We start from the raw sequence: 24,449 nt of genomic DNA on the forward strand, positions 1-24,449 counted from the left end.
TCTCCCTCGTGTTGCCATTTAATTCTTATTCCTCCTGCCAATGTGCTTCACTCACCCCCGGCAATGCCCCTCATTCCCTCCCATGCTGTAATTTCTTCCTCCCTGTGCTGTCATTCCTCATTCCTCATTCCTTCCCTCCAAGCAAATGCAATAAACAACTATAAATGCCAAAACTATTGGCATTGCCATTGCTTGTTTTGTATAATGCCCCTCCCTGCAGTTATAGTAGGCTGGGATGTTAATATGCCTGAGCTATATTATTGGACATATATTGCAGATGTTGTATGAGCTCATCTATTTTGAGATACTTTGGGGATGATATGCGTTGTTACCCTGCTAAGCAGTTTGCGCACATAGCTATGGCAGGCTGCATATTGCACAAACATAGGAAACTAATTCACTATTCAGTGGTTGATTAAACATACCATTGTGTCGCTGCTTTTCCAAGATGAGCATTTACACCTCTCAGGTAGAGATAACCCCTTCTGCGATATCTAGTATCCATTAGTTGAATACATTAATTTTGCACTAGTGTCATTTTACAGGGTTCTATTTGTATTATACGATGGTTAACATTCCAACTTTTTATAATCATGTAATTTGTTATTGTTAATTTGCATTTCACAATACAAAGTTGTTGGTGATTATATTTGTACATAAAGTATAGATTATTCAGATATTTTCACTTTATCATGCAAATAAAAAAGGCACTTTGCCAAGTTGCTACATTTACCATAGAAAACAATTGATGCAGCACATGAAAAAGCCGTAGCTAGCAAATCATACAAATAAAAGAGAAACAAAGAAATATTGAACAATTGCTTTATGTTTAAAGCTGTACTTTAAACACAAAGCAATGCCAATTAATTCTTTGTTTCTCTTTCGTAAAAATACAAAACAGAGCTCTGTACGAATAAATTCCACAAACCAATTAAGTGATCAAATCAAAACAATAGTTACCCATTAGCCAACAATCTTTTACATAATAGCATGCATCCTTCCAGTGAGCACGCTCTAAATGTACTTAACATAATTCTATAAATATGGCCATGTTGTGAACTTACTGCGTTAATAGGAGGCTTTCGAAAGTGAAATGGCTGTTTCTCCATTGCATTAATGCAGATCAGGTCCACATCTAGACTTGTGCATGCAGTCTAAACAGCAACAACAAAACAAAAAAAAAAAACACAATTTTATTAAAGACACATTTGCGATTTTAGGTCACAAACTCTTCGGAAAATCAACTATTTATGACAAGGCTGGAGTCTCATGTTAAGCTTGTTTTAAAGCATATTACGCACAGATTCCTAAACCCTGATGTGTGAGACTGCAAAATGACATTAAACATCACGCTCAATTTAGTGAAAAGCACATCAGGCAAAGGGCATCATCATTTGTAGGCCACTGTGAGAACAACTCTAGAACTTTACCAATATCCTGTATCATGGCGTATTTAGATATTAGAGGAGATTTCCCTTTCAAACACCTTACGAGGGGCTTCACTAGAGGAGAACTGTTCAGAGTGACACTATCTACCATGGCAAAACCCGCTGAGATGGCGTAACAAAAAACATTTACCATCCAGTTAAGTTTACACTCAAACTAAACAGGGCAAGCACTTAGCCACCATAACACTGGAGCAATTAACAGGATCAGAAGCATTTTGAACACCTCAACTATGCATCTAGACTATGAAATGTCTCTACATCTTTGAGGCCAAGGAATTTCTGAGGATTACAAGTTCATGGCAAAAGCCTGTCAGGTTTATAAATTGCTTGAAATCAGCCAAGATGCCAGGGATTAGGGTCGCCTCAACCCTGTCTAGTGGATTTGTCAGAAGATGAGGAAACATGAATCTATACAGGAGAAGCCATAGAAAATTGAAGACCGGGGTTTCAAGGGCCACAGAAGGGCAACGATAATAAGATAATCTAATGAAGGGTTCTGGAAAAGACTGCAAAAATTGTGAATATGTAAAAGGAAATCTGAGGATCAATCATGGTGAAAGGCATCCGTCACTGGAATTTCCAGGTCTGGGTGCCAACTGCAGAATAGGGGAGCTGGCAATTGGGGTGACCTACAGAAGGTGGACTTATCTCTCCTGGAGAGATTGAAAGATGATGGATGAAGTTTATTGGCACTGAAATCCTGAAGATAGCCAGACTGCCAATCTTGCCTTGCATTATACATCACCGGAAGATATTCTGCACTGACCTAAATCTTATGTTGCATGCAATAATGCAACAAATAGTTGCCAACAGTTGCCAGAACTCTGAAGCTGGTACCCCCCAATGTGCTGATGTGTTGTACCATAAATACCTTGTCCATACAAAGCAGAATACCGGACCCTTGTCGGTGAGTAAAATATCAATGGGAAATACCTGTGCAAAGACCACATCCCTTCTGTGGAGAGCTCACTGCAAGAGATCACATCCTGAGGAACTGCATCAGACTATCATCACACCAGTAAGGGAGCCAGAAATTGCATGGCCATTACAAGATCAAGACAGACCAGCCCAAAGAGGATGGGTCTTAAGGCATGGCAATTAGGATGGACCAGAAAGATTGGTCAGAGAAAGCCCCATGATCCATACAAAAACCCACAAGCAGATTTAATCTAAACGTAGAACTCTGGAGATTAACTTTAGAATGGACTTTAATTTTCATTGAGGAAACTGCAGGGAAAAGCAATGGAATGCAGCAAGAAACCAAGAAAATCTATGCAATGCATGGACTTTTTTTCAATGATGAGGAACCCTAGATCTTGAAAGAGGGCAATCGTTTCACCTAGTTGGTGAATTAGGAGACTGCTAAATTAGCACATGAACAGCATGTTGTCTAAGTAGCGGAACATTCTGATGCCTTTGGCCCAAAGAGCTGCTACCATGGGTTTTAGGATCTTGGTGATAAACAGGAAAACAGCCAAATGTGGTTCTTCCCAACCAAACTAAAGACACTTCTGGTGATCCGAATAGATTGGAACTGTCAGATAAGCCTTTCGGAGGTATTTGCAATGGAGCAAGTCTCTGGACAGAAGAGTATCTTGAAAAATATGTCTCTCCTCCAGTTTGATGTATATGAGAAGGATGAAGACATAGATGTATTAACTGTTTGGAATTACTGTTCATGGTAGACCTGCCAGAAACCCCTATGGAATTCTCTGGACCCAAAAAATTGGGATTTGCACTGCCATACCACCACTTGAAATCATGTGGTAAGTCTACGGGACTTAGTGGCAGTAACGAGAAACTGGTTTGGCACTAAATGGGCAGATTTACCACCAAACCTGTAATGAGGCACAAACTCTGTGTCTTAGTTATGTGGAGTCTGACCATACCCATCACTGGCAGTTCGGCACTGGTCATACCTGATGTTGGCTCTGTGGAGACTCTCATTATGCTCTAGTACAGGTAATTGTAGACTAGCATCTATGTTACGGGCAAACTGGAAATTGCCTAATCAGACCCTGACTAGACAGAAGGTAAGAATGAAAAAAAAAGTCTAGAGAAAAAAGATTTGAAATAAAAAATAAATAAATAGGGAAAAAGACAGATATGTCTGAAATACAAACACCATAAAACAATGAGCAACGTAAATGCTTTGGTTAGACGCAAGCCCCAAATAGTACAAACCGCCGCAGGTGATCTAGAACACCTACAGAGATGCAACCACATCTCTCTTGCATTCTCCTCCTTTACGAACTGCCAACAGCCAAACACATTCAATTCAAGTGCCTAAACCACCATCCATTGAACCTTCAACAAGCAACGGTCACATAATTGTTAAAACTATACTCCCAGGAGAAAGATTCACTCTTCTACAGTAAATCAATTTATAACCCCTTCTTCCACGGATTGTGCAGGAATACATCCGTCGGTTTTGCATCTAGACATTCAAACCACCTCCTTCACAGAGTCGGAACTCTGCTGCCCGGAAGGCCTCACCGGAAACAGCAGAAAAAATGGCTCCTTCAACAAGTTTAACTACTTCAATCACTCCACTTTTCCAGACTTCTTGTACATGCTACCAAGAAATCAATTTTGGAGGTCAACATCATGGTGTACAAATGCTTATAATAATCGTCATGTACATCTATAATTCTCTTTTTTATTTGCAAACTGGGGATGTGCACAGCGATCCTTACCCTGAAATCTAGCTAAAATGCTGCACAGGCCTGGACGGCAGGAAGACTCAAATGGAGTGATTGATGCTGCAGCAATGTTATCTTCACATCTAAATCCTGTGGCTTCGATGTTACAAACATTTTAATGTTGGGGCGGGTGCAGTGAAAATGAATCCGCACCAAACCTAGTATGCATTATTTACTTACTGTTTTAAGCATACAACTCTTTCATCAGTGTTAGGAAAGATTTCATAATTGTAGGTAATTTTCCTTCCATGTGGCAACCCCCAAACTTTTTGCTGTTGTTTTACACCCTGATCTAGACTTTGCCAGAGAAGCGCAGCCTTCCGCCGCACTCTTCTGGGCTTTCGCCCCATTCTTACGGGGAAACTGACATGCCCTTAAGACAGTCAGTACCGGGAGACTTTGTTTCCCTTAGTCCTTTCCTCATGTTGCAGCTTTTGAGCAACATGAAACAACAGTGCACCATAACTTACATTACTGCGCTCTTGGGTCTCTAGTCATCCCAAGGCCCTAGAAACTCTCGTTGGACTTATCATGAAATGTGTAAGTGTGTCACGGATGGGACTGGTGGCAGCTATCGTTTCTTTGTGTTTTGAACCCCTTTTTGCCATGTTAACCGCGCTTCCCGCGTTTGGCCCAAATGGGTGACCTGGCCTCCAAAATGGCCATGCCACGAGGTTCTTTGTCCTGTCTGCTGACCGTCTTGCCCCTTCACCTTCCCCCAGGTCGAGCCGACCCGGGGCAGTCCTTATTTGGTCATGCACTTTCCCGCGAAACACAATGCTTTCGCGGGCTTCTGCATGCCTTGTGTGTGCCTCCAGGATGTGGGCTGGGATGTCTGTCCCCAATACACATCCTGGGTGCCAGAGAGTCTAGAATGTCTTGAATGCCTGGGACCACCGTGGTCCGTGATAGGTCCACGTATGATGTGAGTGTTTTGTGAGCAGATCTCCCATTGGGTCCTCTCTGTTTTGGCGTGAAGGGAACTCTGGATAAGAGGAGGCTGGAAACACCACTACCAGGTCGATCTCCTGAGTTCTCACGAACAAAGGATAAGGAGCCAAGTATCCTGCAACTAAGAAGCTGAGTCGAGGAATCGCTGGTGACCCGCTGAAGGTTTGGCACCCTGCACTGCTGTCGTCCTGTGCGACCCCTCTGCCTCTGATCGAACGAGACGGCCTGTACTGGCGCTTCGACCCTTTAGAATAGTGGGCACTATTCTCGGCATCTTCACCAAATCCTGTACGTAAGCCTTCGGAAGCGTCCCTGGGCCATCCAGTGGACTGACCAGCCTACACAGGAACCTTGCTCTGTCACCGCTGTCTGGCTTACTGCTAATCCTGTGTCCTCGGCACTCTCACACGATTCGTACACTTGGCATTCCCAGGTCTGAAGTGAGACGTGTGCTTTGGGACCGGAATACCTGCGGTTGCCGAGTTGCCCTGCTGTGGTAACAAACCTGTGCGTGTTCGCTGCATTTGGGACACCCTTGACCCTGACTCCTGCTGTCGCGGAATCTACACGGCGTCGAGACATCCTGCTGATCACATCTGAACCTGCGAGTACCGAAACGGAACCGGAGAAGCCTGGGTCTGCCTGCATTGGGGACCGGTGAGTAGTCAATACCCTAACCGGTTGCCCTCCCACAGGGGCCTGTGGCTTTCCATTGCTGTCGTAAACAGCAACCCTTTTCTGCACTTGCGCCTGTTCTGTTTAATTTATGCTTGGTATAAAATGGCGCGGGTGCACAATGCATTCTGGGAGTGCCCGGAGCCAGGTTGGATATTTACTTCATTCCGCAGTGAAAGGCTGCACACATTTTGCTGAAGTGTTAGATTCACAGTGCTGAGACAAACATGCTTTTTCAAACTTGGTATGCAGTCAAGGCCATTTCTGCTGGGAAAAGCTAATGTTGTTATGACTTGCTACTGTTCTCCGTGGAGCATGTTTTTAGAGCAGGGAGGCCCTGCGTTCCTTGGGGGGAGCTCTCGATTGACCCAGCTGGCAACCGACAACTGTTCCTCAACTGCGCAGGTGCAATTCCAGAAGGTTCGAGAATTAACTCCTTTTTTTTGGAGTGCCTATATAGGCGGAAACCTGGAGGGGTCAGGTGAGACTTCAGCCAGAGAAGGACGCTCCGTCTGGCCTTCCTGTGAGCTGTAGCACTCTCTTCCTGGCTGCCCCCCCGGAGTCTTCCAGTCGCTTCTGGACGAGATGAGGACAAGGATTACACTCATAGTGATGTATTTCCTTTGACTTCTTTACTTCTTCTGCGATTTATGTCCATGTTAGTTTTATGAGTTATTTCTATGTACCTGTAATCTTTGAATAAATAGCCGTAAAGAGCGGATTATCTTCTAAAGGGTGCGTGGCTGTGAGTTATTGTGTCTGTCTGTTTTTGGGTTGAAGTATTTGCTCTATAATTGCATTGGTGATTTATGGTAGTTCCGTGCACTTTTCAGAGGAGAGCAATACATTATGGCGCTGTAAGCAGGGTATTTGTGATGAAGTGTTCCAAATATTCCAGCATCTGTTTGAACGTAGATAGGCTTCGGTTATCTTGCAAGCCAAAGTAAGTTGGCAGTGAGTGTTGAACTGTGTTAAGCTGTTTTTTTTTTCTTGATGGTGTGTGCGTGCTTGTGGGAGTGATTGCAGAGAGAAAAAAAAATAGATATAAAGAGGTTTTTGCACATTTTACAGTAATGAATAGCTTGTTCAGGAAAAAGAGTGTTACCGCTGGCGGTGAATGCTCTGATGTTGTCATTCCAGGCTGGACTAAGAGTCCATATGATAAGTTGGCTCAGGCATGGGCTTGTGGTGCCGGGCTAAGTGAGCCTTGGGATCAAGGATTGGGGGATGCCGATCCGGCTGATGTAATTGCATGCTTGCAACAAGTTTCAGTAGAACGTGGTAAAGAATGTGTGGCATTAGGTAGGCGAGGTTGGGTTCTTTTGCATGCTTATAGGAAAATACATCAGAGGCAAATGGATATGAAAAGCGAGGTTTTGAGATTAGAGAGAGAGCTAGCTGCAGAAAGGCAAATGGCGTTAATGCAGCAGATTCAAATGAAACTGTTTAAAGATGAGGCCGACACATATCAGGCGGTGGCCGAGAGGGCAGCAGTCAGAGTAGCTTGTTACAAATATAGGAAAAGACGGGGAGGGGTCAACAAAAAAAAGGTGGCAACTGTAATCGCTGCCGCTGGCGCCGACTGGGATCCAGACAAATGGGATGGGGATATTTTTGATTCCACCAGTCTAGAAAGTAGTTCTGCAGAAGAGTCTGATCCCAAACCAGAGGTAAAACAGAAAACAGTGGCGGCGAAGCCTGTTAGAAGGCGGCGAGCCGGACCACACCCGCAGAATCCTGGTGGTGGTATGGTGGATTTAACCACGCTGGAGGATTACACACAACAGGAGGTTGGGGAAATTATTACCCGTTTGAGGCAAAAATCAGGGGAAGCTTTATTGACATGGATAGTGAGATTGCTAGATGGGGGTGCTGCAGGGTTTTTGGTAGATTCTACTGATTCACCGCGTTTTTTACCCCTGTCAATTGACACCAATGTACAGGAGGTCTTAAGAGCAGGACCTCCCCCTGATGCAAATGGTCAAGATAAGCAGGTGTCTTTGTTGCACCTGATAGCCCAAGCATGTAACCATAAATACCCCATTACCACAGACTGGCCTAGTGAAGAAACGAAGTGGTATACATTGAGAGAAGCAATTCAAAAGGTCAGAGAGCATGCTATGAAAGAGGCGATTCACATATATGCTCCTGATCATATGGGAGCCGTGCCGCTCTCAGTTTCAACTCGAAACATGGTGATTAGAACTGCGCCACCCGCATACAAAAGTATCATTATGACTTTGCTCGTAGGCATGACGGGCAAGGCTACTGATGAGGTAGCAGATGCCATTAGGCAACTTGCAGATTTGGGAGAGTGGGAAAAGAGCGATAACAAGCCACGGGAGAGAGAGGGGCGTAGCGAGAGAAGAACTGAAAGCAGGCGGCAAGATAGCAGAGACTCCCGAGTGTCCCGAAAAGACATGTTTCTGGCTTTGTTAAAAGATGGTGTGCCACATGAACAAATTGATGGCATTGAAACCAGAGTAATGTATGAATTATACAAAAAACAAGGACTTGCAGCAAAAGAGCACTATAAACAGGTTAAGAAACAAGTAGTCACCACATCAAAGGGGGATGCTTCACCTTCCGCTCCCCCTGCAGACGAACAAGATGAAGGGTCTATGGGGACACCTTCCCCGTACCAACCGACATACGCTGATTTGAGAAAGGTGGTGAGTGCAATGCTAGAGGCGGAGTCAAGTCACACTCATTCGAAGTTTGACTAGGGCTTCGGCCAAGCTCCGGCAGCGTCTGCCCGCATAAAAGTGGATAGGCGGCCTCATGTTGATGTTAAGATTTTTTGGGGGCCAGGAAATACACAAGGGGTGCGAGCATTGATAGACACCGGAGCGGAGGCCTCTTTGATTCATGGTAATCCGACACGATTTAAAGGCAAACAGTTCACGATCACAGGTTTAGGGGGAAAGGAGACCCCCGCAGTGCAAACGCGAGTGGAGATGAAAATAGGTAATTTAAAGAGGCAGAAATACCAAGTGTTGATTGTCCCGATACCTGAGTATATAATTGGTTTTGACATTTTGGAAGGGCTAATCTTGGGACTTGGCGGTAAAACGTACCAGTTTGGGGTGAGTGCATTGATTTGTACACCCATTACTGTAGGCAAATTGAAGATGCCCCCAGAGCAAGTGCCCATAGCAACCAAGCGGGTAGCAATGAAACAATATCGCATTCCTGGGGGGCACAAGGACATTTTAGACACCATCAAAGAGTATGTGGAGGCGGGTGTATTACGCCCTATTACCACATCATGGAACAATCCGCTCTCGCCCATTAGAAAAGGGGATGGGTCGTGGAGAATGACGGTGGATTACAGGGAGTTGAAAAAACATACTCCTCCCTAGTGCCCGCAGTCCCAGATGCTATTACTTTGATTGAAAATGTCCAAAAGTTCAAGGGGACTTGGTATGCAGTGATTGATTTAGCCTCCGTGCCAATTGCTGAAGAGTGTCAAGAACAGTTTGCATTTACGTGGGGTGGACGTCAGTACACTTTCACGAGACTACCCATGGGGTACATACACAGTCCGACTATCTGTCACCGGCTGGTGGCAGACCACTTAGACAAGATACCGTGTAAACCTGACATACAAATCTCTCATTACATTGATGACATTTTGATTCAGGGCAAGGATGAGCACAGCGTGCAAAGTCAGTTAGATGTCCTTATGGAAGGATTGACAAACTAAGGGTGGGAGATTAATCCGAGTAAAATTCAAGGTCCAGCTGAAACAGGGATATTTCTAGGGATTCAGTGGCATCATGGGCATCGAGAAATGATGCCAAAAGCTCGACAGAAAATACTTGAATTCACCACTCCAACGAACAAAAAGCAAGCTCAGCAGTTTATAGGACTGTTTGGGTTTTGGAGACAGCACATTCCCCATTTAGGGCAGATATTGGCCCCCCTCTACAAGGTAACACGAAAGAAATATGAGTTTCAGTGGGGGGAAGAGCAGCAGAGAGCCTTTGAGATGGCGAAAGACACCGTGCAGCAGGTGCTTGATTTATGGCCCTTGAAGGAAGGCGAAGTGGAATTAAATGTGTCTGTGCAGGACAATTATGCTAACTGGAGTGTGTGGCAGAAACAAGACCGGAAACATGTGCCATTAGGGTTTTGGAGTCGTAAGTTGCCCGATGCTGGTAACTCATATACTCCATTTGAGAAGCAATTGTTGGCATGTTATTGGGCTCTTGTTGATACTGAGCAAATGACGGTGGGCCATGATGTATTGATGAGGCCAGAAATACCAATCATGCAATGGGTACTGAGCTCTCCTAAAACACATAGAATAGGACATGCTCAAGAAGCCAGCATAATTAAATGTAAATGGTACATTCAAGACAGAGCCAAATCAGGAAAGGGTGGAGTGGCAAAATTACATGAGCAAGTAGCCAACATACCGCCCTCAGATTACATACCACCGGAAGTGCCTGAATAACGGGAGTCTCCTGTGAAATGGGGAGTACCTTACAGCGATTTGACCGTGGAACAAACAGAGCATGCTTGGTTCACGGATTGTTCAGCCCGATATGTGGGAACTGAGCAGTACTGGAAAGCAGTGTCGTACAATCCCAAAACCAAAAAGATGTTGACAACCACAGGGAGAGGAAAGAGCAGTCAGTTCGCAGAACTTTACGCAGTTTACCAAGCATTGAAACAAGAGACCCCTGGTCAATGTTATGTGTACACAGATTATTGGTCAGTGGCAAATGGATTGGCAGTGTGGTTGCCATGGAAGATTCATTCAAAAGAGTTGTGGGGAAAAGAACTGTAGCAAGATATTGCAGAAATGTTGTTACAAAGTGAAGTCACTGTATATCATGTGGACGCGCATTGTGCCACAGATTCATTAGAACGTTGGTTTAATTCTGTTGCAGATGAACACACCAAGATTGCCTCAGTGGATACAGAGGCTCGGGAAGACGATATGGAGGGTTTGGCCAAATGGGCCCATCAGAAATGTGGGCACCTTGGAGAAAAGGCTATCAGGTGGGCACAAGCTCGAGGCATCAGTCTTCCTTTAGAACTAGTGAAAACCATTATTTTGCAGTGTCCCGTGTGCCAACACCAATTGCATAGACCTATACCTCAAATTGTTTGAGGCACATTGAGAAGAGGAAAATTACCAGGTCAAATTTGGCAGATTGATTATATCGGTCCTATGCCAATCAGCAGAGGTTGTCAGTATGCATGCACTATTGTAGATACATACTCGGGATATTTGATGGTTTTGCCGTGCAAACGTGCAACCCAATTGAACACCATTAGATTGTTAGATCAGATCATATTACATTATGGAGTGCCTTTGCAGATTCAAAGTGACAATGGGTCACATTTCAAAGGCAAATTAGTCCAGGAGTTTTGTCAGGAAAAGAGCATTGAGTGGGTATATCATATACCCTACCACTCAGCTGCAGCAGGGTTAATTGAACGAACGAATGAATGGGTTACTGAAAGAACAGTTGCGCAAATCTGGAGACGGCAGTTTAGCAGGCTGGCGTGATCGTGTATTTGATGCGGTGCAAGTGTTGAACAATAGGCCTGTGTATGAACATGAAACTCCTTTGATGCGATTAATGACTCCTACTTTGCAGCTTCAACCCAATTCAGTCAGAGAAACACTATTGTACAGGGAAATTACACCAGGTTCTTTAGCTCCCTATCGAGCAACTCCAGAGTCAGCAGGGGTAGACTTGCATTCTAATGAAGAAATCAGATTAGACCCAAGAGGAATAGTTGTAATTGAAACAGGGATTGGAGTACAGATTCCCCCAGAGCTTATGGGATGGATTGCCCCTAGATCTGGCCTAGCATTGAAGGGAGTTCAAGTGTTGGGAGGGGTAATTGATGCTGATTACCAAGGCGAGATTAAAGTCATCCTAATGAATAGTGGGGATCAATTGTTATCAATCCACAACATCGAGTGGCCCAACTGATAGTCATTCCTACTAAGTTGTCCGTGATTAAAAAAGGGGAGCCTCCTACAGTGTTAACTACCCGTGGGGATCGCGGTTTTGGCTCTTCAGACAGCATGGTACCGGGTGCAAAGGTGTGGGTGGAACAGCCAAGTGGTCCACCAGTGCCAGCAGATGTCATTGCATCAGGCAAAGATCAAGTGGTTTTGGTAATGGAGCCAGGTAGAAGGAAATGGCAATGTGTACCCGCAGACAAATGTTACCTAAGAGAGTGATGTGCAACACTGATATCTCTTTTCTGGGTTTGCTTTGGAGATCCTGGGTCTGGTTGGTGTGACTGTGGCACTAAATGGACTCCATTTGGACGGGTTAAAAAATCTTCTGTCACCAGTAAACAATGTTACATCTGTGCCAGTGATCAAGGGGATACTGATAGTGATGAATAATGTTGTCCCCAAGCAACCCTATGCCAGTGCCAACAAGCCCGCCAGACCGAAGACATGGATCCGTGAATTGCGACAAACACATCAGGAGCAAGTGGAAACAACCTTAATGCCAGTTGCGCAGGAGCCCTTTGTAGGACGGAGGAAACACTCTCCTATGATCACTCAAGAAGAAAATATGTGGGTCTACTTAGCACAGCAAGTGCTGAATAGATCGCATTTCTGTTTATCTGATGTACCCAATGCTGAAGCTTTATTGACTGCATGTTTAGTAGCGGTGCCGACGCCTGTTCCGGTTTTAAAGCATATTTTCGGCGTCACACATAATGATTCTTTAGTTCAAGACTCAGACATTAGACAATATTTTTCAGTCTACGAATATTGCCGCTTCTGCCAAGAAACCGACAAGAAGTGGAGAAATTTGACACGTGGGATCACGTACAATGTAACCCAAGGTGATGTATGTTATATTATGACGTGCAAAGCACAAGAAATTGGTAAATGCAGAAAAATAGAGTTGACTGATCAATACAATCACACCAAATTCGAGAGGAGACTGTGTTCACGAATATCACGCAAATGCACCAGTGTAAATAACACTGTCTTGCAATCATACAGTGATAACCGCTAGTCATTTGAATCATGTGAAACTTCCAACAGGATGGCTCTTTTCATGTGGTAACATTACATATACTTATATTCCAGCTAACATTTCTGGAGGTCCATGTGCTTTGACTCGATTAGGACTAATGATGTTTCCTTTACACTCAGCGATAACTCGAGGTAAAAGGTCAACCTTTGAATCTATGGGACTATCTCCTGACTGTGATTCAAATGTACATTGTTATCAGAAGCTGAGGTTTTAGCATTAACCCTTTCATTAGTAGGTGTTTGGGGTTAAGCTGCTGAAGGTTACAAATCTTTGATGAAATTAGCGGGTTTAGTAGTTAAAAGTCTTATACTTCACAAGCTCTTGAAGAATTACTCCTTGATAGTCAAGTTATTAGAAAAGCTACTTTGCCGAACAGAGCTGCTGTTGATTACTTATTGCTGAAACAGAATTTAGGGTGTAATGCCTTTGAAGGTATGTGTTGCTTCAATTTGAGTGACCACTCACGATCCATTGAAAGTCATATTAGAGGTTTGAGGGATCTCATTTCTCAAGTATCGCAAAATCAAAACAGAAACTGGTGGGATTGGTTATTTTCATGGATACCTGATATTGGGGATACACTACGTTATATTTTTGCTTGCATTTTTATTATATTGTCTATTATAATTGCTTGTTGTTGTTGCCTTCAATGTGTTCCCAATTTAGTTTTAACATTTCGTAGGTTTCAGAGACCAGTTCCAGTGCCACCTGGCTACGGAAGATAAATATCCAAAGGGTGGAATGTTCTGCTTAATTTATGCTTGGTTTAAAATAGCGCGGGCACACAATGCATTCTGGGAGTGCTCGGAGCCAGGTTGGATATTTACTTCACTCCGCAGTGAAAGGCTGCACACATTTTGCTGCAGTGTTAGATTCATAGTGCTGAGACAAACATGCTTTTTCAAACTTGGTATGCAGTCAAGGCCATTTCTGCTGGGAAAAGCTAATGTTATGACTTGCTACTGTTCTCCGTGGAGCATGTTTTTAGAGCAGGGAGGCCCTGCGTTCCTTGGGGGGAGCACTCGATTGACCCAGCTGGCAACCGACGGCTGTTCCTCAACTGCGCAGGTGCAATTCCAGAAGGTTCGAGAATTAACTCCTTTTTTTTGGAGTGCCTATATAGGCGGAAACCTGGAGGGGTCAGGTGAGACTTCAGCCAGAGAAGGACGCTCCGTCTGGCCTTCCTGTGAGCTGTAGCACTCTCTTCCTGGCTGCCCCCCCGGAGTCTCCCAGCCGCTTCTGGACGAGATGAGGACAAGGATTACGCTCACGGTGATGTATTTCCTTTGACTTCTTTACTTCTTCTGCGATTTATGTCCATGTAGTTTTGTGAGTTATTTCCATGGACCTGTAATCTTTGAATAAATAGCCGTAAAGAGCTGATTATCTTCTAAAGGGTGCGTGGCTGAGAGTTATTGTGTCTGTCTGTTTTTGGGTTGAAGTATTTGCTCTATAATTGCATTGGTGATTTATGGTAGTTCTGTGCACTTTTCAGAGGAGAGCAATACAGCGCCCTGCTTCTGCCCACAAGTGGAGGCCGCACTTGAGTAGCAGGAAACTGTTCTTCATTGTTTTGTTCACCTCTCTGAACTGCCCGATTTCCCTGAAGAGACTCTCCTTTGCCTGTTGGCATCCGCGTGTGCAGGTACTTTTGAGCACAAGGCTCCACTCTTCGTAGGGCTCGGACTTCCTTCTAGTTAGGTGGCCTCTGATGTCGAACTGGGTCTAACGATTACTTGCACTGCCCGTTTTCCTCCCCATCTAGGTGGTCTGCATATTTCGTGCTTCTTACTCTTCAGACCCCTGGGTAATATTGTATTGCTTGTGATGTGTTGGTTTATTGGAGTTTTACCAGGATTCTTTACTATGGTCGGTGTTACAAAGGCCTTGTAATAAATGTGTCTATATTTTTAATTTAACACCTGTCTGGAGTAATTTGTAAGCGTCCTTGCTTTGTGTGCTCATTGCGGGCTTTCAGTCACCCTCACCCCTCTTGAGACCTAGTCTTGACAGCCGCCATCGCTACCCTGATTGGTCTGGCTTGTCCAGAGGTTACCCTATTAACTACGTCTGGCTAGATGTAGTTAATACAAATTCCACATTTTTGCAAGTCTCTTAAAAATTAGCAAAATGTTCAAAAAATGTTTTTTTCAGACTTTTTCTTTTTTCTTCATGTGGTTACCCCTCTCCTCCTTTGCCACTAACACAACCCCTGCCCCCTCCTTGCCTTTTAACTGCTTTCCTTTTTATGCCCACACCTTTACTTGCCATTCCATACCAACTAAAGCATATATGTTTTATATTTTCAGGGAGATGGGTCTTAAATAAATACATGAATGTAAGTACTGAAGGCAACTATGAGGGTGGAGGGCTTTCTTTTTCAGGAGGTAGTGGGAACTTGCCAATAGAATTTCAATCATGAATATCCTGTCCTTATGTTGTGCCATTCATTCGGTGACTTTTTCTCTTTCTAGTAGACTTTTATTAGGCTCCCGTTTTCCTCTTGGCTGAAGGCAATCATGACCACTAAACCCATGAGTAGTAACAAGGGACAGCTAGGTTCCATCCCTTCTGGGGTTACTGGAGCAAGTATGTGGTCACAAGTCCAACGGCTCTGGCCAGTCTGAACTGGTATAAAGAATGGGCATCTGTGTGAAGCTGGAAGTAATCTCTGCTCCCTCGTATGCTACATCCAACCGGAACTGTATCATTATTACACCTCATTTGTCCATGAACAGCAACAGCAGACACAAAGATTCATGAATTGCTCTATTGTTCTTGGGGAGGCTGGATGAATGTGCCAGAAGGCCTAACAGGAGGTTTTTTTCAAATGTTCTGGTATCAGCTGACCATGAGCCTATAAAGATACTATGCCTAGATGGTGGATTAGAGCAGTTTGGTGGGTTGGCGGGGTTGGTACGCTGTGTACCTGGGCTTGCAAGCCAATGATGAAATCACATTTTTTCCCATTTCCCAAATAAAAGAGCGCAATTGATTTCTTCCACAGACTGGACACGCACCACTGAGCTTGTGGATGGCATCCTCTCGAATGCCCCGCATGCACAACCGAAAAGAGGTGAGGGGTCTTAGTTAAAAACTCCAGAGGGTGGCCAGGAGGATGCAAGTCTTGTAGGTGTGCTCACGCAGGATACACAGGGGAGCAGAGATTTTACACAACGCCTACACAAGAAGTTGATTTGTTTCAGTGGAATTTGATCATGCGTTGTAAATTCAGGGTGGGTAATTGATTCTGCTGCTTATGTCTTTGCTGGCTAATTATCATGATCCAAGAAGTTGTATGTTTGTTGTGCCCTGCCATAAAACTGGCAAAACACATGCAGTTCTAGAAAAGTTAGGCTGGTCTTGAAAGAGTCAGTAGACTTTCTGGTATGTCTGGTTTCTAGTCCGGTAAATGTTTACAAACCTTAACTGTTTCTGATGCCCTACGCAATTAATTAGTAAGTCACATGCGACCACTTCTTCACAAGTTTTACAAGGCTGAAATGTTCAACAATGTCTTTTCTTCGTAATGAGGGACAACGGACCACTTCTTTATACGTTTAACAAAGTTGAAATAATGTTCAACAATGTCTTTTCGTCGTAATGAGGTACACGCAACCACTTCTTTATATGTTTTACAAGGTCTAATGGTTTAACAATGGCTTTCCGCAGCAATTACTTTCCATGCAAGTGAAAGAGGAATTACCCGATCACACACGCAAGGGCTACTTTTCTATTGTCTCATTATAAAAAACTCAACAACTTCAGATCGCTTCTGCTTATACGCGAGTGAATATTAAGTGGGATATTGTTGCTGGCAGTGCTCGCGCAAGAAATCAGAACGCCAGGTTTGATTCACCGGCTTTCTGCGATCCTCTCTCCACATGTTGCACAACTTCTACTGCTTCTGGCTCCACTTGGGACCCACACCCTTCCTCGCTGAAGGTGTCTCTGGTGCAGCCACTCAATTAAGGAGCCCCTTTCGCTCCTGAGGCCCACGGCTTCACAACTGCTCCTCGCCTCAGTCTCCGACACGCTTCTTGCACGGCAATCTCTGCAATTACGCTCACATGGGGAAAGGCGGCCTTCATGCACGCCTTCCGCTGCGCAGCGTCTTCACTGCAGAGTTTGGGGGAACAGGACCCTCACAGACCAAGCAGGTGAAATCTGCTGCACCCACGTTCCGTTATTCCCTTCTCGCGCTTCTGGATTGCCAACACTGTGCCTTTTTTCTTCTGCCTTTGCTACTACCGCTCGCACTCCAGTCACAGTTTCAGCTCCTTCCAATTGCCTGCATCTGAGGGGGCCTTTTATGCCTCTCAGGTTCCTTCAGGTGTGGGTTGTTAGACATAGTTGTATGACTACTACTACAGCATAACTCTTCAGTCCTCTTCCTCGCCACACTATTGATGGAATCATGGGACTTGTAGCCTTCAACAACAAAGTTAGATTTTCTAAGTTCTACTGTTTGGCAAACAGCCATCAAAAGAGTGGGATTACGAGGAAAGCTAAACAGGGGAAAACTTAACAGGGGGATTCACAGTCTTCCTGGCCTGTTCCCCCCTGCCCCACCCATGTGATTCTCCCGCAATACACCACCCCCAGGGTGGGGATCAGGAAGCGTCTGCCTTTTATGATGAATCAGAGATGATTTCCCACAGAAACCTGGTCTGGGACCCTCCTCATGTGGCCTGGGAATGGCCGACGCTTCCTGATCCCGACCCTGGGGGTGGTGTACTGCGGGAGGATCACATGGGGGTGGAGGGAACAGACCAGGAAGACTGGGATGAACCCCTCTTTAACTTTCCCCATAATCCCACACCATTGATGGCTGTTTGCTAAATAGCAGAAGTTGAAAAACCTATCTTTGTTAAAAGAAACTACAAGTTCCAGAGTCCAAGAGGGACAGAGATGCGGAAAAGGGCTGAAGAGGCATGCAGTTGTCAATTAAGCCTAGTAGCCATTGCAGTAGTCAGGCAACTGAGGCAAATAGCCCACAAATGAAAATTATCACTCAACCTGGGAGGCATACAAAGCCCCCTTAGGGATAGAAAGGAGGAAGGAGTGGAAGGAGCTGGAACGTTGGCTGGAGTGCAGGCTGTGGAAGTAGAAGGAAGACACGAGGCTGGCAAACAAAGCAGAAGTGGGAGAAAAAGAGGGATTCTGGAACGAGGAGACAGCAGATTTCACCTGCATGTTCTGCGAGAGTCCTGTCCTCCCAAACTCTGAAGTGCAGAGGCTGCGGAGCGGAAGACGTGCTGGAGAAACAGTTTCCCCCATGTGAGCCTGATTGCTGTGGTTGCTGAGCTGTTGGCGTGGCGAACACTGAGGGAAGAAGTAATTGCCAAGTGGAAGGTCTCAGGAGTAGAGGAAACTCCCAAGACTGGTGTTTGGCGCAGAGACACCTGTTCAGGAGAAGGGTGGGGTTCCCAGCCAACCAGAAGCAGTAGAAGTTGTAATATAAGTCGGGAACAACAGTCAGTCGAATGGCTCCTACTGAAAAAAGAAGAAGTAGGGGTATCAAAGGAATGGATTATAATATTGCAAAAATTCATATCAGAGAATTCATACTTTGAACACAAGATTCAGTTCATGTCTGAAATCGCCAACCCGGGTATCCATTTTTTGGATGTACAGATTTCTCCTAATGCTCCTGGATTGGATACCTCTCTATATCAAAACCCCATAGATTGGAACAATCTCCTCCACAGGATGAATTTTCACCTCCCTGTTACCAACAGAAGTGTACCTTACAGTCAGGTACTAGGGGTAAAGCGCATAGTCAACAGTGAACCTGAATGTAAACAAAAACGAGACAGAATGATAATGAAGTTCAAAGAAAGAGGATACACTGATGGCAGCCAAAGGTGAAGTTGAAACTAAAGAACGGTTATCGCTCCTGACATCCAAGAGCAGAACAACCTTGCCAGAGGGCCCTCTAGTATTTGTTAGCAAATACAGTGTACAATCATTGAGGATAAAGAAAACAATATTAACACATTAGCCTCTACTGAATTGCGACAACAGATTGCAGAATCTTTTCACTGACAAACCTATATTTGCATTTCAAAGAAGCAATAACCTCAGAGTCTAGTCAAAACACAACCCAAGAAAGGGACGGTACAGAAATCCAGAAATAAGGGCACTTATCCCTGCATGGCATATAATAATTGCAACAATGTTATGAAAGACTCAGCTACACACCAACGGACAGGGGAGAATATCAAATTGCAGGATTACTTTACATGCAATACATAGCACGTAAAATATTCTATTAAATATCCATGTGCCATATTCTACATAGGACAAACCAGTCGCAAAGCTAGGATAAGGTGGAATGAACAAAAATCTAACATCTGAACTAACAACCAACAGTCTCCTGTCTCACAACATTTTTAACAGCAAAGACACTAACTATCACAAATAAGATTCCAAATTCTAGAAGTTATCAACACCACAAATCTAAGAATAAGCACCAGCTCTGCAGTTTATTCTTGGGTACATCACCATGTGTGACTTCAGAATATGGAAAAGCTGCCAGGGAGCAATGTTGTTGCATTGTTGTGGGTTGTCCTAAAATACAGGCAATGAAAACATTTATGATTGGTTGTGAGGATTTGAGAAATTGATTATTTATGAATACTACTTAGATCTCATTGACACATGGGCGTTATTCACATCCCTCAGTTGTAGATTCCCAGTGTCCACATATGCAGTCCACCATGTTCAGATGCATTCTAGTATTTTATGGGAATTCAATAGAGCATCAAAAGCTTGAGATACAAGGAGATTAATGACAAAGTTGTATATTGCACATAGGAACCTTTTCTGGCATATCAACATGCACTCTGAGATTTCTGTTGTCACTGGGGTCACTTGCAAACACATTGCCTACTTTAAAAAAAAAAAATCTTACCATCTTCTGCTGCACTTATATGTATTTGGGCACACCACATGGTATTAATAGAATTGGATGTTAAAAGGTTTAATGTTTGCATTAAAATTATATACAGGGACTCATCCTGTGATGCAACCATGAATGACGAGATTTCCATGGCCATCTTGCAAGTCGGCTATTACAATATGATTTACTGCACCAAGCACATGCAATGAACCGAAGTGAAACTTATTTCATGATGACTTTAAGGGCCCGGTTCACAGAGCATTTTCCAATGGAACTGCACCATTATGAAATGCTTCTGTGAATCAGGGCCTAAATGTTTTCACCATTAAAGTAATACAATATTCTAGATCACACATGATAGTGTAACGTACCAAACATCTTGTTGAGTAAGACAACATGTAGTAAGACAACATGTGCATGTTCTTTATATGGTAGTATAATGGAAGAGCTTAAGGTGGGGTGTACATCAGTAGGCTGACACTCTAGTTCTGAAGATGGTTTGCTGAATACACATGCATACAGATCTTTGAACAGATCACTTTCTATGTGTTCAATAGTTAAATACATCGGGGAGTGTCTAGTTACAGGTTAGTGTCCTCTAGTTATACTACGTTACTCACCGGCCCATACGCTGAATACACTGCCGGCTCTTTAAGTTATCATGAGCATATAGTCTTCTTACGTCACCTCGCTTGTCACGCAATACTCTTTAACCAGTTAACTGCTAAGAAAAATGCCCTTAATGGTAAGTTCCATGCACCTAGGACGAGCAATCACGTCCTTTACACTTAAGGTGTTAATATATAGTTGCTGCAGCTCCAACTGCAACGCCACGGCAACCCTGCAGTGCCGGCTCTTCCACGTAACCACGCTAAAGCGCCAGGTTGTCCTTGGCAACCAGTTATAACAATCACGCGTCGGCTGCTATGCAATGTTTTCGTTCGAAGGCACCGCGTTTGTGATCATCCAATTAGCAGAGCCCGCTTCCATATCGCCTCACACTGAAACGCAGTGCATTTCCATTCAAGAATTGCGTTCACCAGGTAAGGCGCACTCGGTCCTCAAGCTTTCAGTACAGTTTAGGAAAGTTCCAACTCGTAGCATGCTAGCAACATGAGGTATACAACACACATTTGTGTGTGTGTCGCCTTTTTTACCCACAGTGTTTCAATCAACTTCTGAGAATTAAGCATGGTCTACACCATTGGTATGGTAAGACATTATTATTTTCTGTAGAAAAACGATGGCAGATTGAGGACTTAGAGTCCGAATGTTATATATGTCTGTGCTAAGGAGACACATTTCTGTTTATAGGTGTCCTGGAGCAAATGATGTGACACGCCAGAGAAAATTGCGTAGTATCTCCTCCTAGGGTCAACATCTACTATAGACCTGTGGTAAGAAACATTACATGAAGCCCACACCCTTTCACGTTTCAACAGCCCTCTTGCATGTTCCTCTCTACATTAGTGATTACACAGGATACTTGGGACGAAAACTCTTCCTCAAAACTTGCATTATTACATTACTGGCGATCTAGAGGTTTGTTACCTTGAGTATCTGGCCACAGCAGGCGCGATCAGCTGGTAGCTTCTATTCAGGCATTTAGGGATCAGAGTAACTTCCTCTATCCTCACCGTCAGGTACAGAATTGTGCTCATGACTTTATATTTTTGATTATGATATGTTTATGTCAGCCTGTGAATTTTCTGTTAAAACCAAAAGGTGTATACCTAAAACGTGTATGCAATGTGGTGTACTTATAGAGCCCACACTGAAGAAGGACACACTGTCCAAAATGGGCTCTGTACATACAAGGGCCTCTGCACACCAATAATGAAAAATAAAAGAAGATTTTCATCTACAGGTTATATTTATTGCATTCGATTGATTGGAGCATAATTGTCTATTTGTTCTAGTATGCAGTTGTGTTGACTACACCCCAGACGTCCCCAAGTCTGGTGATTTTTTCACCAGACACTTTTCTGTCTTCTGAACTTGTACTGTAGTGTACATCTGTGGAGGGCGCCTCTACACTTTTTATATAAAATGGATTTAATTACTATTAAGGTATATTGATGACGTGGTGCCCACCCCAAATCTCCCCTTTTTTCCCCATCAGGTCACTGCCAGCCTCAGTTGGCGGACTTTGATCCCTTCTGACAAGAGGCAGACAATGTTCTCTCATTATTGACTCCTTGACACCCTTCGACCAAGAATGCCCATGCATGCAGTGTGATGGTGATGGGAAAAATATGCCTTGTTTAGATGACACCGGTCCTAGAAGGTCTGCCCTACATTTTGAATGTTTTTCTGATGTTTCACTATCCTCTGTAACAGTGAAGGCAGTAGAAATTGCTAACATCCCTGTGAAACATCAAATAACAGAACCCCTCAGTGGCCCTGTAACGGACACCCATGCATTTCTTCTTCGTCTCACAGCTCCGGTCAACATGCTGGTTAGAGATTTGCTATGCAAGCATAGATGCACTATTCATTGCACAATGTAAGGTGTAGTAAGTGTTATTGACCAAAATACTGAAGCAGTTTTAGTAGTACTCTAAACAGATGCAGTTCACACAGTGCAATACAGGGAAGTGAGTAGTCAACTGATTCAATGGTCTAATAAACACAGTACTGCAGCCCCTATGGAGGTTGGATACATTCATACTGGTTAGCCAGTAAAGATTAGGGTAGATCCTTCTAAGAAACTGCCTTGCATGCCCAAATACCTTATGAAACCTGAAGGCAAGGATGGCAACACCAGAGCCATTGAATCTCTTCTGTTACAAGGTATTATTGCCCCCACTACTAATCCATGCAGTACCTTGATTTTGCCAGTCAACAAGCCTGGACAAAATAAATACAGGTTTGCGCAGGACCTGAGCACAGTAAATTCTCTGCTTATCCCATCCTTTCCCATGGTCCCAAATCCTGCCACCATTCTAACTTGTATACCCCACGCTGCCTCTCATTTTTCTATAGTGGACTTGTGCCCTGCCCTTGTTTCAGTTGCCATACATGAGGCTAGTCAGTATCTGTTTTCATTCTTACTTGGAGGAATTCAGTAGACCTGGGCGTGTTTGCCTAAAAGATACACTGAATCCCCTACTTTATTCTCCCAAAAGCTGAAGAAAGGTTTGGATGATGTCAAGTTTTCAGGAAAGTCAGTGTTAGTCCAGCATGTGTTTGACCTCCTGCTTGCCTCTCCTTCGTGGGGCTTGCAAGGTTGAAACCAGGGATTTACTGACTACTCTGGCCGATAAAGGCCATAAAGCTTCCAAGAAGAAGTTGCAATTGTGTAGAGAATGGGTGCATTGCTTGTGTGATGATATTGTAATGGGTCATCGAGTTAAAGCCTTCTCTAGAAAAGAGGCTATGTACAAGATTGCAAAGCCTCAAATGATTGCTCAAATTAGAGCATTCCTTGTATGCTTGGTTGTTGTAATGGATTTTAGGGTATGCTGAACTGTTGAAACCACTGCAAATGTAAATCAGAGCCAATACAACGGAGCCCTTACAAGAGGCCGATTATGCATTCTCTAAGGTGATTAAGGAGCTGGCTGAAGCACCCACTTGGGGTTTACGTGATTAAATGAAAATGTTTACTTTGTATTGCCATGAAAATGGGCGGGTATGCCATTGCGATGCTGACATAGTAACATTGTTTCCACAAAAAGCCTATTCCAAGGAACTAGATCCCGTTGCAATGTGTATGCCGCCTTGCTGGCGGTCATTAGCAGCAATAGCAGTGCAGCAGTCTGATAATATTGTATTGGGCTCAACCCTTACAGGTATCAGTTCCACACTCTGTGGCATTTTTTTTTAAAGCCTTTATTTAATTTGGTTCACAACATGAACAAATGCCCTAACAACTGTGAGGGTGTGCATAGAAGAGCAGGGAAATATAAAGAAGCACAAATAATACATCAAAATGAATACATCAAAAGACAGAAGGATTCACAGAAGCATATACATCATTAAATCATCCACTTGCAGTCATTGAACATCTAACAGAGAAATTCTAGTAGTGTTACGATCAACACAACTACAAAACCTAAGAAGCCATCAATGGATAATGATGTAAAATAACGCCCCCACATACTATTAGGGGGAAAAAAATGTTGTTTCCAAAGCTTTCCCGGTCTGTTTCACTATACCTTCCGCCATATCCTCTGGTTGTTGTCTACATCTGAGGAAGTCTCTAAATGATTGCCATACATCGCAGGCACTACACCAGGTATTTGTATTTATTATTTGTATTGCACACCGGACCCGTAGGTATCAGGGCGCATAGCATAAGATAATTCACAGCTCAGTTACGTCAATTCACAGCTTAGTTACACAACAAATTACAGAATTTGTACAGCACAACGGGTATAATACAAAAGAAGTCAAGTGGGCACAAGGTGGGTAGCATAAAGGCAATACAGTGCAAGCAGAGTCAAGAGAGTGCAAATTAAGTAACATAGGAGTAGGTGATACATCCAAAGGTGAGTTGGATAGCTAAGAGAATTTGCAGTCGCAGGTCAGAACAATATAATGACAGGTTGGTGTCTAGCAGTCTGAGTCTTTGAGCCATTTATTGATGCTCTGTCGGAAGTTATGGAGGGATTGATCTGCTGTTAAGGTAGGAGGAAGTGAGTTCCACAGTTGGGCTGCCTTGACTGTGTAACTACATCCCCCAATTCTCGATAGCTTGAATCTAGGGACAATAAGGTAGTTAGTGTTGGAAAGT

General features: G+C 43.8%; 1 protein-coding gene across 2 annotated transcripts in view; it reads right to left on the reverse strand.

The window, feature by feature from the left end:
• RPP30 (ribonuclease P/MRP subunit p30) overlaps positions 1-24,449 on the reverse strand; it is a 209,458-nt gene that overhangs the window by 67,324 nt on the left and 117,685 nt on the right. For both annotated transcript variants that reach the window (XM_069611311.1, XM_069611312.1), the window contains exon 6: positions 1,065-1,154. In XM_069611311.1, the coding sequence (XP_069467412.1) occupies positions 1,065-1,154 (90 nt within the window). The remainder of the gene's footprint in view (positions 1-1,064; positions 1,155-24,449) is intronic.

Source organism: Ambystoma mexicanum, chromosome 8 (genome assembly GCF_040938575.1).
Source record: "Ambystoma mexicanum isolate Mex_15411 chromosome 8, UKY_AmexF1_1, whole genome shotgun sequence".
NCBI classification, from domain to species: Eukaryota; Metazoa; Chordata; class Amphibia; order Caudata; family Ambystomatidae; genus Ambystoma; species Ambystoma mexicanum.